General features: G+C 34.6%; 1 protein-coding gene across 1 annotated transcript in view; it reads right to left on the bottom strand.

Annotated features, from left to right (window-relative positions):
- Positions 1-16,082, bottom strand: part of BRDT (bromodomain testis associated) — a gene marked incomplete at both ends in the record, with an annotated part of 62,634 nt that overhangs the window by 38,373 nt on the left and 8,179 nt on the right. The window contains 8 exons of the mRNA XM_080799912.1: positions 6,125-6,262; positions 6,388-6,501; positions 6,585-6,877; positions 6,956-7,125; positions 7,930-8,118; positions 10,859-10,987; positions 14,944-15,297; positions 15,829-16,001. Of these exons, the coding sequence (XP_080656038.1) occupies positions 6,125-6,262; positions 6,388-6,501; positions 6,585-6,877; positions 6,956-7,125; positions 7,930-8,118; positions 10,859-10,987; positions 14,944-15,297; positions 15,829-16,001 (1,560 nt within the window). The remainder of the gene's footprint in view (positions 1-6,124; positions 6,263-6,387; positions 6,502-6,584; positions 6,878-6,955; positions 7,126-7,929; positions 8,119-10,858; positions 10,988-14,943; positions 15,298-15,828; positions 16,002-16,082) is intronic.

The raw sequence follows: 16,082 nt of genomic DNA on the forward strand, positions 1-16,082 counted from the left end.
AACCTCAATATAAAACTTGGATTGGAAAATTTTCATTTTAAACTTAAGGGGAAAAAATTTAATCATTTAGTTTAAAAAAAAAAAGAGCTGCTGGGGCGCCTGGGTGGCTCAGTGGGTTAAAGCCTGTGCTTTCGGTTCAGGTCATGATCCCAGGGTCCTGAGATCGAGCCCCGCATCAGGCTCTCTGCTCAGCAGGAGACCTGCTTCTCTTCCTCTCTCTCTTCCTCTCTCTCTGCCTGCCTCTCTGCCTACTTGTGATCTCTGTCTGTCAAATAAATAAATAAAATCTTAAAAAAAAAAAAGAGCTGGAATCAAACATTTGCTTCAAGAATTGGTTTAATACCCATTACCTATCAAAGCACTGAGATAAATGCTTGAGATAGCAAATATTATCAGCAAGATAGTATGGGCTAAAAAATTTAATACATTGAATATGAATATAATACCATAGTGTAAAACCAGAATGTTATATACCATATAAGCAGAAAAAATTACTGAAAATTTTTAAATTAGAAAAATAAATCACACTTCTGTTACATAGTACAGGGTTTAGATAGGTAATTGGAAGTCACTCCTGGGTTCCGCTACCGTATTTTATTTTATTTTTATTTTTTAAGAATAATTTTTTTAAATATTTTATTTATTTATTTGAGAGAGAATGAGTGAGAGAGAGCATGAGAGAGGAGAAGTTCAGAGGGAGAAGCAGACTCCCCAAGGAGCTGGGAGCCTGATGCGGGACTCGATCCTGGAAGTCCAGGATCATGACCCGAGCCGAAGGCAGTCGATCAACCAACTGAGCCACCCAGGCGCCCCCGCTACCGTATTTTTTAAGAAAGAATGTCCAGAGACGTTAAATGATTTGCCCAAACTTATCACCAAAGATGTGTTCTATTGATTAAAAAAAAAAATCAAGCAATTTGTTTTTGAACTAAAAAATTTTGATTCCTTTAAAGACCACTTGGCAATTTTCATTGAAGAGTTCGGTACTTATTTTAATATAGAAGAACCACCCAATTGTTTTTTTAAAGATTTTATTTATTTGAGAGAGAGCGAGAAGAGAGAGAGAGAGAGAGACCATGAGTTGGGGGGCGCGGAGAAGGGAGTGGAGGGAGAGAGAGCAGCACACTCCCCGCGGGGCTCGATTCCAGGACCCTGGGATCATGACCAGAACCGAAGGCACAACACTTAAACGAGTGAGCTACCCAGGTGCTCCAGAACAACCCAATTATAAACTGCTGTTCCTTTTACCAAAGTCATTATAATTAGAGTTAAGAAGTGGAAACAAAAGGAAAAAAACATAGACCTCTGGTTCTCAAATGTGGCAGCACATTAAGTCACCTGAGATACTTTTAACATCACATATACCTGGCCCCATTCTCTATTCATTTCAGGTTTGGACACTATTTTTAAAAAGTTTTACAGGTGATTCTAATGTACTGAGAAAACACTATTCTAGACTGTTTATTCAGGAAGATCCACTTTTAACAGAAAATATTTAAATGCACAAGAAAAATATCATCACTAATTTGGAAGACTCAAAGGCTCAAGTATGGACCTCAATATATATATAAGTTTTCAATCAAGACTGGGTCTTTGAATTTTTCTGGTGCTTTTGATTTGAAAACACTTTAACTGATGAGAAAAGTCATAAAGTTTTAAAAATTTCATAATAAACTCTGATCATTTTTCTTAAACGGCAATTATTCCCAAACTGTCATTTCATACTTCCTACATTCACTAAACCATCCCCCTCCTAAAGAGGTAAAATAAAATCCAGATTTGAAGCAAGTCCTTTTTTTCCTTTTTCCTTTGCATGAAAAAAAAGTCATATCCTTGTCACTTCTACAGAAAACCTAGGTTGTAGAAAACTAAAAAGAGAAGTTGTTTTATTCCTGTTTGTAAGTCACCCATGACTAAGTAAGCTTTAAAAAAAAAAAACAAACTGTTAGAGAACTTCATAGATTTCATTCTCTGAAAATGCCTGAAGCCAACGAGAGCAAAAAGTCTAACAAAGGAAGTAACAAATTCACTTTGTCTAACAAGATAAAGAATTGATGGTGTAACCACTGAGTTTCCTTTGTGTGTAAGTAGTCAACAATTGAAATTATAAACATTCCTGAGAAATATTCTATACTAATTGAGTATTTGAGCTTACACTTAGTTCCTAAAGTTATTTCCCACAAGATTTCTATAAAAAGCACTACCACTTATGAGCTGTTCCCATTTGTTTCTCAGTAATAGTCACCACAAGATTGAATCCATTAATTATTATATTCATCCCTATTATAACACTCAAGATAGCCAAAGTTGTTGAACATTAGAAAACTCTCCACAGGTTATGCGTACACACTAGCAGAGGCCAGCTAACATAGGATATAAGCATCTGGAATTCATTTTATTATCAAACCTCATAAACACCTTTGATCTGACATTTGATATTTTGATGGTTATGAGAAATAATTTAGGAAGGTTTTATATTTACACCAATGTTTAATAAATGTTCTTGACTAATCTGCACATGACAATTTCCATATACTGTTGCTAGTCAAGAAAATAATTTAAATTATAAAACCAAATTACAACATATCTGCAATCAAGTACTGCTTCTACCCCACAGACAGCTCATTTATATTTTTCAAAGATTTGGGGATTTCATTCCAACTCTATTCTTGGAATGGATTTAGTATCTTGCTTGAAATGTTAAAGAAATTTTAAATCAAACTTTCCTTGGAAATCTAAGCTCTGCCATTTAATTAATCCTATTTAATAAAGGAGAATTGAGTCCATATTTTTCAAAAGTATATAAAATAAGGTTTGAGAATACAGCGAAGATAACCATTTAAATAATGCAGAATAGGATGCCTGGGTGGCTCAGTGGGTTAAGCCTCTGCCTTTGGCTCCAGTCATGATCTCAGGGTCCTGGGATTGAGTCCCACATCAGGCTCTCTGCTTGGAGGGGAGCCTGCTTCCTCCTCTCTCTCTCTGCCTGCCTCTCTGCCTACTTGTGAACTCTGTAAATAAATAAATAAATAAAATCTTTCAATAAATAAATAAAAATAATGTAGAATAAACAACTGTAACACAATTTATAACACTGAAGTGTTTTTCACAGATGTTACCTTTCAAACATTTTGCACACCCATTTCACACATCTGAACAGAATGCTACTGGAGTAAAGACAGACCAACTCATAATAGAGGATAAATGAAGAAAAATGAGTCAATAATATTGGGGAATTAAGAAAAGTTAACGTAGAGCTCTGTCCTTGATAACCAAAATCAAAAAAGATTATGACTTGGTTAAGAAAACCGCATACAGTCAAGCTGCTATAAAAATTCCAAAAGGTAGGTATTAAAAAACAGAATAAGAAAAAATTGCTAAAGATCAATAATCTTCTATCAGGAAAGAATTTCTCACAAAAGCTTTCAGAAAAAATTCCTCTATTAATATTTTGAAGAAATGAACTTATATTCTTATCACCTATCTTGAATAATCAAAAGCCTTATTAACCAGAATTATGGTAATAAAGATATTCTAAGTTTCAGTTCTGGGCAAATCATAATAAACTCTAAAGCTACAAAATCTTCTGCATATTTTCAGTTAATTTTTACTTATATAACAGATTTTTTGCAAATATTCCTAATTTTCACAAATTGTATTTTCTCAGTAATTCCATTTCCCTCCACCCTGAGACTTACACATAATTTTTACTTACATGACAGACTTTTTGCTAATATTCTTAATTTTCACAAATTGTATTTTCTCGGTAAGTAATTCCATTTCCCTCCACCCTGAGACCTATACATACTTGGGATTTGTCACCTGCTCCTTGAGACTGTCATGTACATAATTAAGAATGGTAGATGCTTTACTTATTTTTACTTCAGTATTGCTATTGATATAGTCTGCAAATTATTTTTCATAATTTACAGTCCTTTTATTTAGAGTTTGTTGTTCAAATAAAAAATGTTCTTAGGGGGCACCTGGGTGGCTCAGTGGGTTAAAGCATCCGCCTTCGGCTCAGGTCATGATCCCAGGGTCCTGGGATCGAGCCCCGCATCGGGCTCTCTGCTCAGCAAGGAGCCTGCTTCCTCCTCTCTCTCTGCCTGCCTCCCTGCCTACTTGTGATCTCTGTCAAATAAATAAATAAAATCTTTTTTTAAAAAGTTCTTAGATTACACACTAAAAATTAAGAGTCTTACAGTATTTCAATGCATACAATTAAAATTAATACTTAGGACAAAGGTTCTATTGCTTCACTTACTAATTTACTTTGCTAAACAAGACAAAAAACAACAAAAAAACAAAACAGAAATTAATGTTCATTTAAGGTAGGCACCATGTTTGCAATTTATAATTGCGCACTGTACATATAGTGTTTCTTGAATCAAGTACATAGCTTCAACATTTATAAAACAAAAATTTCAAAGAGAAATGATAACTCATACCATTATGTTAGAAGACAAACTGACCTTAGTGTCACAAACCTATATATTATCCATAATGTAAGCTGAAATTTAAGAATGCTTGCTTTGATTTTAATAGTGTTTTCAAAAACAGTCCATTATTGAAAAAGATGACATTAAAAAAGAACATCAGTCATAAAATAAAATTTCAACAAAAAGGTGTTAAAAAAAACTATAATTCTGAGGCCAAGAATATTCCACTAGAAAGTTAGGAAAACATACATATTACACCACTTTAAGCACACATAGTGGATGATGAACATCTTTCCTTTAAGCAATGTAGTAGAAGACTATCAGGAATTGATCATTCAAATTAAAATTAAGGTATTTTTGAATACCTTTACTGAAGCACTCTGTATATAGTACTTTTCCACTAATGCTCAAGGCATTTATTGATCAGTAGCCAATATATAATTGGATAACTCAGTTTTATCCTACAAATGAAAGACAAAGTGCTTTAACTTATTAAGCCACAAATGCTTTATTAGATGAAATTACAAATGCTAATTACAATTTAAAATACTTTTCCAGCATTGTTTTATGCTTTAAAGTCAAATATAAGGAAATAATGTATAATCAGAGCCCAAAAATAATTTCAAAATTTACTATGACAAATTCCAACAAAAGTAAAATTTTTTATTCTAACAAAAACGTTTACTCACTATATACTTTAGAAATGTAAAAACAAAACGCAGCAATCAGCACACATAAATGCAAACTAAAATGAAACAGAATGTACTGCAAGCCAGCAGACCCTTACTACCAGACTGAAGTAAGAGGGACATTCTTACAAATGGTTAAGAATCCCTGATGTGACACTATCGTGTGGAGGATATTTTTTTTAAAGGAGAACTAAATCTCATGATAAAAAAAAAAAAAACAAACAAAAAACCAAACTCATTTAAAATAAAGCAAAATTTTAGGCACAAAAGTGCCCTATATTCTGAATGTACCTTTTGGTGGACAATAATGGGATGCCCCTGCCAAGTCAGTATCCTTGGGGCAGTGATTACTTCTCAACTACACAACCATCAATGAAAGAGCACAAAGAAAACATGACTGAATTAAGCTTGATACAGATGATGATAAACTACCAGGGTAATATGATACTTTAGCATAACTGAAAATCTCAATTTGAGTACATTTTTGTGAAAACACAAAAGTGAGTAAAATTCTGCTTTAAACATTTTCTGGGATGACAATTCAAAGTGCTTATTCAATTTAGAATATACTGTCACAAACAGGACATACTTTGCAACATTAAAGTGATCTGATATATCATGCAGAGTAAAGTGAAAGATGTCCTCAAATAAGCCTTTATTTTATAAAAAGAAGTGAAGATCGGAATTTTATTATTTGTTATTTTCTCGAATTAAGATGTGGTATTATATGTTAAGAAACTATCTCCCACCTTTAGTAAATTTCTTTTCAACATTACAAACCTGTTAAGTCTTATACAAATAATATGAAGTTTCCATTTTACACAGTATCTCTTTTAAAGAAAATAGTAAGAATGTCAACATGCAATTAAATAATAAGTGTGGCATCCAAACCATAGGATCTGGGTAAATGACAAACATTTCTTAAAAATATAAGTCTCAATAATACAAGAAACGAATGTTCCCACAAACAGAGGTACACTTAAGGGGACAGCTAACCTGATTCGGAATCACTGCTGTCCGAGGAGCTTGAATCACTGCTGCTTTCAGTCTCCGATGAGCTGCTAGTGCTGCTGCTGCTGCTTTCACTCAATCGGGAACCACTTCCAACAGCTGTGGATGACTGGGTTTTCTCAGCTACAAAACAGGGAAACACATTACAATGCCAGCAGAATCAAATAATCACACGAACACTTAAAAAAAAAAAAAGAAAGAAACCTGCTCCCTTTTTAAAAACAAATACATAAAAAACTGCCACCTACGTTTTGCTTGACATTTTCTTGAATTTAACTGATTGTTGACATCTAGTAACCGCTTTTCCAACTCCTGTTTTTTCTGTGAATGTAATTCTTCTTTGGACTTTGTTATTTTCTTACCTACGTGATTTAAGAGGGAAAAAAAAGTCTTACCAAAAACTAACACAAATACCAGACTGCTTTCTACTGATAGAAATACATACCCTGAGGTTTTATCGGTCTTTTTCTTCTTAGACATGCGGCAACGTACTTTTCCAGTTCTCTCAGTGTTGATGCTTTCAGTGTTTCAAAGTCTATCTCTATCTCATCAGGATTGGAATTTCTCAGAGAAGGCTCTCTTGATTGTATTATATGAACTACTCGCCCAAGTTTATCTCCAGGGAGTTTGTTTATATCCAAGCTTAACTGCCTTTTCTCATCATAGTTCATAGGCTTAGCATTATCTTCATCTTCAGGTTTCAGAGCAAACACCTGTTGTTTCCTCTTCTTTGGCTGACTAAACAAAAATTAAATTTAGTCAAATTTATGTTAAATAATACTACTATATGAATAAGGCATTATAAAAGATACTTACTTGCTTTTGGACTTCTCCTTTAATTTCACTTGCTTAAACTTTTTTCTTGGATTTTCATCTCTGTTATTAGCCTTTTCTTTCTTCTTTTCCCTTTTAGACTTACTCTTTTTCTTTAGCTTACGGAAAGGTACTTGGGAGAGAACCTGTAGCTGTTGATGAACAGCTTTCAGCTAATAAAGAAAAAAATTCTTTCAACATTCATGGCTCTAAACACATTAGGAAAAAAATGAAGGCACTCAAAAGTCAACCCTATCCTTTTGAAATTCATTTCATATTACATTTCCTTCAAGTTCTAATTTCATTCCACAAATTCATTATTTTTTTTTAAAGATTTTATTTACTTATTTGACAGACAGATCACAAGTAGGCAGAGAGGCAGACAGAGAGAGGAGGAAGCAGGCCCCCCGCTGAGCAGAGAGCCCCATGCAGGGCTTGATCCCAGGACCCTGGGATCATGACCTGAGCTGAAGGCAGAGGCTTTAACCCACTGAGCCACCCAGGTGCCCCACAAATTCATTATTTTGAAGGGCATACTTTAAATCAGAAAAACTATTCCGTGCTCAACCCATAAACTAAGATATTCAACTAAAAACAGAACACGAAAATTAACATTTCCAGGTAATCTCAACTTTGTTTTCTTTCAGGCTTGAGCTAGGAGTAGATTAACATTGTATCACAAAAGGTAGCAATATTGAACAAAAACTCATCCATAAAATATCTTGGATTATGTCATATAAATTATTTCAATGAGTATAAATTCCTTGTGGTTAGAAAGGTAACAGAATTCTAAGATACATAGATCTTTGTGTAAGAAAGACTACCAAACATTACAAACATGGCAGGAAGTAAATAAAGTCATGGCTCCTAAGTGTTCTAAATGTAACAGCTTTTAATCTACAAAAAAGATTTTTAAATAGATCTGCAACAACAGCTCATAAAAATACAAAAACTTTCTCATCAATACAATCAACTACCTGCTCCTGAAGCTTTGCAAGACGCTGAACTCGTTCATCTTCAGAATCCCCAGAAGAGTTACCTTCAGAGGAAGCTTCACTACTGCTTTCTCTACCAAGGATTTTTGTGGTGTCTGTTCTTATGTAGCAGACAGGCATACTCTCCACAGGTTCATCTGGGATTTTTGCAAAATGCATTTCAAAAACATCCTAAAATAAAAAATTAGACTATATAAAGATTTTCTGTATTTCCAACTTAATACAGCAGTAACACCCTTCAGCAAATGTCATACTTTGATGATAATTCTATTTTTCCTTCGAGTAATCATTGCATAGTATATACATCAAATCATTCTATTATATACTTTAAATGTATACAGTGTTATATGTCCATTTTATCTCTGTAAAACTGGGTGGGGAGGGCGGTTAACCAAAGAAGTAACATAAGACTCATGCTTCCTTGCCTGCCAACCTTAAAACTTCTCTCCTCTCCAGTGGCTTTCTTATACACTAACAATGAAAATACAGAAAGGGAAATTAGAGAATCGATTCCATTTACTATAGCACCAAGAAACATAAGATACCTGGGAATAAACCTAACCCAAGAGGTAAAGGATCTGTACTCGAGGAACTACAGAACACTCATGAAAGAAATTGAAGAAGACACAAAAAGATGGAAGACCATTCCACGCTCTTGGATGGGAAGAATAAACATTGTTAAAATGTCTATACTGCCTAGAGCAATCTATACTTTCAATGCCATTCCGATTAAAATTCCACCGGTATTTTTCAAAGAGCTGGAGCAAATAATAATCCTAAAATTTGTATGGAATCAGAAGAGACCCCGAATTGCTAAGGAAATATTAAAAAACAAAAATAAAACTGGCGGCATCATGTTACCTGATTTCAAGCTTTACTACAAAGCTGTGATCACCAAGACAGCATGGTAGTGGCATAAAAACAGACACATAGACCAGTGGAACAGAGTAGAGAGCCCAGATATGGACCCTCAAGTCTATGGTCAAATAATCCTCGACAAAGCAGGAAAAAATATCCAGTGGAAAAAAGACAGTCTCTTCAATAAATGGTGCTGGGAAAACTGGACAGCTATATGTAGAAGAATGAAACTCAACCATTCTCTTACACCGTACACAAAGATAAACTCGAAATGGATAAAAGACCTCAATGTGAGACAGGAATCCATCAGAATCATAGAGGAGAACATAGGCAGTAACCTCTTCAACATCAGCCACAGCAACTTCTTTCGAGATATGTCTCCAAAGGCAAAGGAAACAAAAGTGAAAATGAACTTTTGGGACTTCCTCAAGATCAAAAGCTTCTGCACAGCAAAGGAAACAGTCAACAAAACAAAGAGGTAACCCATGGAATGGGAGAAGATATTTGCAAATGACAGTACAGACAAAAGGTTGATATTCAGGATCTATAAAGAACTTCTCAAACTCAACACACACAAAAATGATAATCATATCAAAAAATGGGCAGAAGATATGAAGACACTTCTCCAATGAAGACATACAAATGGCTATCAGACACATGAAAAAATGTTCATCATCACTAGCCATTAGGGAGATTCAAATTAAAACCACATTGAGATACCACCTTACACCAGTTAGAATGGCCAAAATTAGCAAGACAGGAAACAACATGTGTTGGAGAAGATGTGGAGAAAGGGGAACCTTCTTACACTGTTGGTGGGAATGCAAGTTGGTACAGCCTCTTTGGAGAACATTGTGGAGACTCCTCAAGAAATTAAAAATAGAGCTTCCCTATGACCCTGAAATTGCACTACTGGGTATTTACCCCAAAGATACAGATGTAGTGAAAAGAAGGGCCATCTGTACCCCAATGTTTATAGCAGCAATGGCGACGGTCGCCAAACTGTGGAAAGAATTAAGATGCCCTTCAACGGATGAATGGATAAGGAAGATGTGGTCCATATACACTATGGAGTATTATGCCTGCATCAGAAAGGATGAATACCCAACTTTCTTATCAACATGGATGGGACTGGAAGAGATTATATTGAGTGAAATAAGTCAAGCAGAGAGTCAATTATCATATGGTTTCACTTATTTGTGGAGCATAACAAATAACATGGAGGACATGGGGAGATGGAGAGAAGGGAGTTGAGGGAAACTGGAAGGGGAGGTGAACCATGAGAGACTATGGACTCTGAAAAACAACCTGAGGGTTTTGAAGGGTTGGGGGAGCCAGGTGGTGGGTATTAAGGAGGGCACGTATTGCATGGAGCACTGGGTGTGGTGCAAAAACTGAATACTGTTACGCTGAAAAGAAATAAAAAAAAACAAAAACAAAAAAACCTTTTCTCCTCTCTTCCATGTAAGATAGACCTGTTAAGCTGTATAGAGGACCTTCTTTCAAGGAGCTCCTGCCCTATGGTTGATGCATCATTCCACTACCTCCCACTTCACTACATTCCACTCAAAAGTCCCAGAGCTTTACCTTCAGGGGAATATGGGTTCTAGCCAATCCTATCTCAAGCTATCTACCATCCCCTCTTCACTAATATTTCTCCCATATCCTCTATGTATAATGCAGCCTCCTTAAAAGATCTGTTACTAATGGGTACTATACCTCAAAAAACAACCCCATTTTAAGAGTTGATTTACTTAATAAATTGTGCTTTATATTTGGGAAGTGGGGCATTCTTTATTGAGTTACGGTTCTCTAAAATTTCTAAACTAGGGGCACCTGGGTGGCTCATTCAGTTAAAGTGTCTGCCCTCAGCTCAGGTCATGATCTCAGGGTCCTGGGATCAAGCCCTGCATCAAGGTGGGTCTGCTTCTCCCTCTCCTTCTGTGATCTCTCTCACTTTTGCTCTCTCAAGTAAGTAAAATCTTTTAAAGAAATAAAATTTCCAAACTATGTTCAGAGAAAACTCACTTTCAGAGCACACCTATCAACTTACCTGGAGCATTCTTGCCATTGTAACTACTTCATGATCTGGAGGATTGTATTTGTAGCAATTCATGAACATTAATCTAACATCTGCAGCAAATTCATACGCGTCTTTATATTCTTGGTTGTCCATTTTCCCCTAAATCAAGGAAAAACTACAGGATTCACAAACAACACAGTCCAATAATCATTTGAGTATTTACATTAATTATATTACGAAATAGTTGAAACATACAGAAGAACACAGGTAATACCCAAAACAGACACCCACCCTCCAAATTCGACAAATGTTAAAATCCTGTTGTATTTCTTTTGTATTTTTTGACCTTGAGGATATCCAATGAATTCTGACAAGTAGAGGTAAGGAAGATTGATATTCCAAGTATGAAAAAAAAAAAGAAAAGAAAAGAAGAGGAACATAATCACAAAAGCAGGAAAATAGCACATTTCCAGACAATCTTGGACAAATATGATCCTAGGAAAGCAATGAAAAGATAAATTCCTCAAACGAACCTTGAACATTTAAATGAAAGATTTTTATTAAAAATTCCCTCAAAACGAAAAGACACTTAAAAATGAACAAAATTGGTAAAAGGAAAGAAATACTAACATCAGAGCGGAAATGAAGAGACTAAAAAAACAGAAAAGACAAATGAAAGCAAGAGCCAATCCTTCGAAAAAATAAGACAAAATTGATAAACCTTTACTCAGACACATCAAAAAAAGAGGACTCAGAAATGAAAGAGAAGAAACAACCAATCCATAGAAATACAAAGGATAAGAGACTATTACCAAAAAAAATTTTTTTTTTAATTTATTTATTTGTTAGAGAGAGAGAGCGAGCACAGGCAGACAGAGTGGCAGGCAGAGGCAGAGGGAGAAGCAGGCTCCCTGCCAAGCAAGGAGCCCGATGTGGGACTCGATCCCAGGACGCTGGGATCATGACCTGAGCCGAAGGCAGCCGCTTAACCAACTGAGCCACCCAGGCGTCCCAAAAATTTTTAAGTTAAAAAAAAATAGGAAAACAAATTAAGATAACCTAGAAGAAATGGATAAATTCCCAGAAACACACAATCTTCCGAGACTAAGTCATGATGAAATAGAAAATCTGAACAGAGCAATTACTCGTAATGGAATTGAATCAGTAATCAAAAACTCCCAAGAAACAGAAGTTGGGACCACATGGCTTCACAAGGGAATCCTACCAAACATTTAAAGAGTTAATACCTAACTTCCTCAAACTATTCAAAAAAATATAAATGGAACAAAAAGTTCCAAATTCCTTCTATGAGGCCAGCATTGCCCTGATAACAAAAAAATAAAGACACTACTAAAAAAAAAAAAAATTACAGGCCAATACCCATGATGAACATAGATGCAAAAATCCTCAACAAAATATTTGCAAAATTCTTTCATCATAAACAAGTGGGATTTATCCCAGGAATGCCAGGATGATTCAATATCTACAAATCAATCAATGGGATATAATACATGAATAAAATGAAGGGTAAAAGCCATACAGTCATCTCAATAAATGTAGAAAAAATATGACAAAACTCAAATCTGTTCATGATAAAACTCTCAACAGTGTGGGTTTAAATCAAACATACCTCAATATAATAAAGGCCATATATGAAAAACCAAAGCTAATATAATATTCAATGGCTAAAAACTGAAAGCTTTTCTTCTAAGACCAAGAACAGGGATGTCCACTATCATCACTTTTATTCAACGTAGTACTAAAAATCCTAGCCGCAGCAATCAGACAAGAAAAATAAGTAAAAGGCACCCAAAGTGGTAGGGAAAAGTAAAACTGTCACTATTTATAGATGAGATGATACTGTATATAGAAAAACTTGAAAACTCTACCAAACAGCTATTAGAATAAATGAATTCAGTAAAGTTGCGGGATATGAAATTAATATACAGAAATATGCTGCATCTACATACTAATAACAAAGTAGCAGAAAGAATAATTAAGAAAAACAATCCTGTTTATAATTACATCAAAAAGCAAAAACACAAACAAACCTACGAATGAATCTAATCAAAGGGTACAAGACCTGTACTCTGAAAATTATAAGACACTCATGAAAGAAAGTGAAGACATAAATGGAAAGATAAATCATTATTATGAACTGGAAGAATAGCTAAAATGTCCATACCTCCAAAGCAATCTACAGATTTAATTCAATCCCTATGAAAATGCCAATAGAAGTACTCACAGACCTAGAACAAATAATCCTAAAAATTTTAAGGAACCACAAAGAGCATGAATTGCCAAAGTAACCTTAAGAACATAACTAGACCTGGGGATAATACATTATATGTTTATAAAAAATTTAAAAATTTTCAAAAAAGAACATAACTAGAGGTATTGCAATCCCAGTTTCAAGATATATTACAAATCTACAGTAATCAAAACAGTGAGGTACTGGCACAAAACCAGACCCACACATCAGCAGAACAGGACAGAAAGAAATAAACCAACACTTACTTATATCGTCAATTAACCTCTGACAAAGGAGGCAAGAATATAGAATGGAGAACAGACAGTCTCTTCAAATGCTGCTGCAAAAACTAGAGTTAAGTGCAGAAGAATGAAAACTGAACCACCTTCCTACACTATACATAAAAATAAATTCAAAATGGATTAATGACCTAAATAAAACATAAAAACCATAAAACTAGAAGAAAATACAAGTAGTAATCTCTTGAACATGGGTAACATTTTTAGTTTTAGTAACATTTTTCTGGATGTCTACCCTCAGGCCAGGGAAACAAAAGCAAAAATAAAGTCTATCAGACAAGAAAGCTTTTACCCAGTGAAGAATATCATAAAACAAAAAGGCAACCAACTGAATAGGAGAAGAGATATGTGAATTATGTATCTGATATGGGGTTAATAGCCAAGATATATAAATAATTCATTTAAGAAAACAAAAACACTAATTCAAAAAAACATATATATGCACCTCTGTTTATTGCAGTATTATTTGCAATAGCTAAGGTATTGAAGCAACCTCAGAGTCCATCAATAGATGAATGGATAAAGAAGATCTCACACACACACACACACACACACACACACACACACACACACACGGAATATTACTCAGCCATAAAAAATGATAAGATCTTGTCATCTGCAACAACATGAATTGACCCAGAGGATATTTATGCTAAGTGAAATAAGACAGAGGAAGACAAATACCATTATCATCACACTTGTATGTAGAATCTAAAAAAACAAAACAACACACATATATACAGAAACAGTCTCAAAAGTACTGAGAACAAACTGATGATTGCAAGGTGGAGACGGGGATGAATGAAATAGGCAAAGGGGATTAAGATGTACAAACTTCTACTCACAAAATAAGCCATGGGGATGAATAGTATAGAATAGGGAATATAATCAACAATATTGTAATAACATTGTTATGGCGATGGATGGTAACTACACTTTCATGGTGCGTACTAAATAAAGTATAGAACTGTCAAATCATTGTGCTGTACACCTTAATCATATAAAATTGTATGTCAACTATACCTCAATTAAAAATTAAGGGGTGCCTGGCTGATTCAGTTGGTAAAGCATGTGACTCTTCATCTTGGGGTCATGAGTTTGAGCCCCATGCTGGGGGTAGAGTTTACTTAAAAATCAAATTTAAAAAAATAGTAATTTAAAAAACCTGATGAAGGCAGTAGACATCCTCCCCAAAAATGTAGAGAGGGATTGGAAACTATATCAATGCCTTATTCCCCTCCCCAAAATTACATCAGAATCATGCAATTATTAAAAATATAACCTTGAATATATAATGAGAAAATGTCTACAACATAGTATGTGAAAATTCAGGGTACAGAGTTATATTACATACTGCAACTCAAACATTGTGGCAAAGAACAATAGAAGAAAACAGAAGAAAAAGATGTTTAAAAATTTTCCCATGATTCATTCCAGGTGACATGACCTACTAATGATTTTAATTTTCTTCTTTATCTTTTCCTGAATTAAAACAACTTTTTACACTGAACAAGAGTACTTTTATAATGAAGAAAAGAAGTTTCTTCTATTAAGACAACATTTACCTTAATAGTTCCAAGATCCATTGGATTTTTCACAATATCATAGTAGTTATGGAGTCCCAAAGCATTAACATCAACAGGGTTATAAAAGGGCCATGCATAGGACAAGTGTTTCTTTGCAAGCATTTCTTTAAGAATCTCACTACAGTGCCTTAACTGTTCGGTCACTTTAACATCCTTTACAACTTTACACTGTTGCTGAGAATCTGGCAAAACAGTCTTCAGCACATTCTCTTTTATAGGTGGCATTTTCAATGATTTCTTTTCTGCAAGTGTTGGGGAAGATTCGCCACTTGCTTTAACTACTGAAGCTGTAGGAGTTGTGGTATCTGCTTTCCTCTTCACACCCCTGGAAACCTGGAACAGTTCAACAACAACAAAAACTACAATTAAGGGGGCATTCAGAGCAAGTTTTCAAACTTAAGAGCATCAAGTCTTCCCTATATTAAAATATTAGTAAAGCTTAATTTCTCTTTTATAAGTAAATAGTTCAAGTATTTTCTTCCTAATATTCAAAGAATTGTGTTGTGTAAACCTAAATGAAAGATACATGGAAAAGTAAGTCATAGTTATACAAAAACAAGTTTCTGAATACCTGAAATCAGCTATGGTATACAATTTTAAATTATCAACCCAAAAGAAGTTATATAACACACAGAATGGATAGGTGGGCAACTGATAGTAACACTAAAAATATAGTAAACCAGTACAAATTCTACAAGAAATCTCTAAAATTTGGTTCACATCCTAGGTCTCCTGTTATAAAATGTACACAGACAAAAAGACTGACTACAGTAAGCTGAAGACAGATTTTCACATCAACTTAAAAAAAGGTCTAGTCATCACAACTCCTTACATGGAAACATTTTAAAGCTACAGTGAACTTACTTGGGCCACTGTTTGTAAGGTCGAGTTGAGTGGAGTACCTTGTGCCATGTTTGAAGGAGAAACTGATGTCTCAGGAAATACAGAGGGAATCACTTGTGGCTTAAATACTAGTTCTAGTGCTGTGGGGGATTGTTTTTCTTTAACAGAAGGAACAGTCACGTTATGTTGAATGCCTAGTAAAGTGTGAACAAGAGTCAATACGTGAGTAAAACATAAACTATTTTTCTTTGTATTCTATTTTAATTCATGTAGTT

The sequence above is a fragment of the Martes martes genome, assembly GCF_963455335.1.
Source record: "Martes martes genome assembly, chromosome: 4".
Taxonomy (NCBI): domain Eukaryota; kingdom Metazoa; phylum Chordata; class Mammalia; order Carnivora; family Mustelidae; genus Martes; species Martes martes.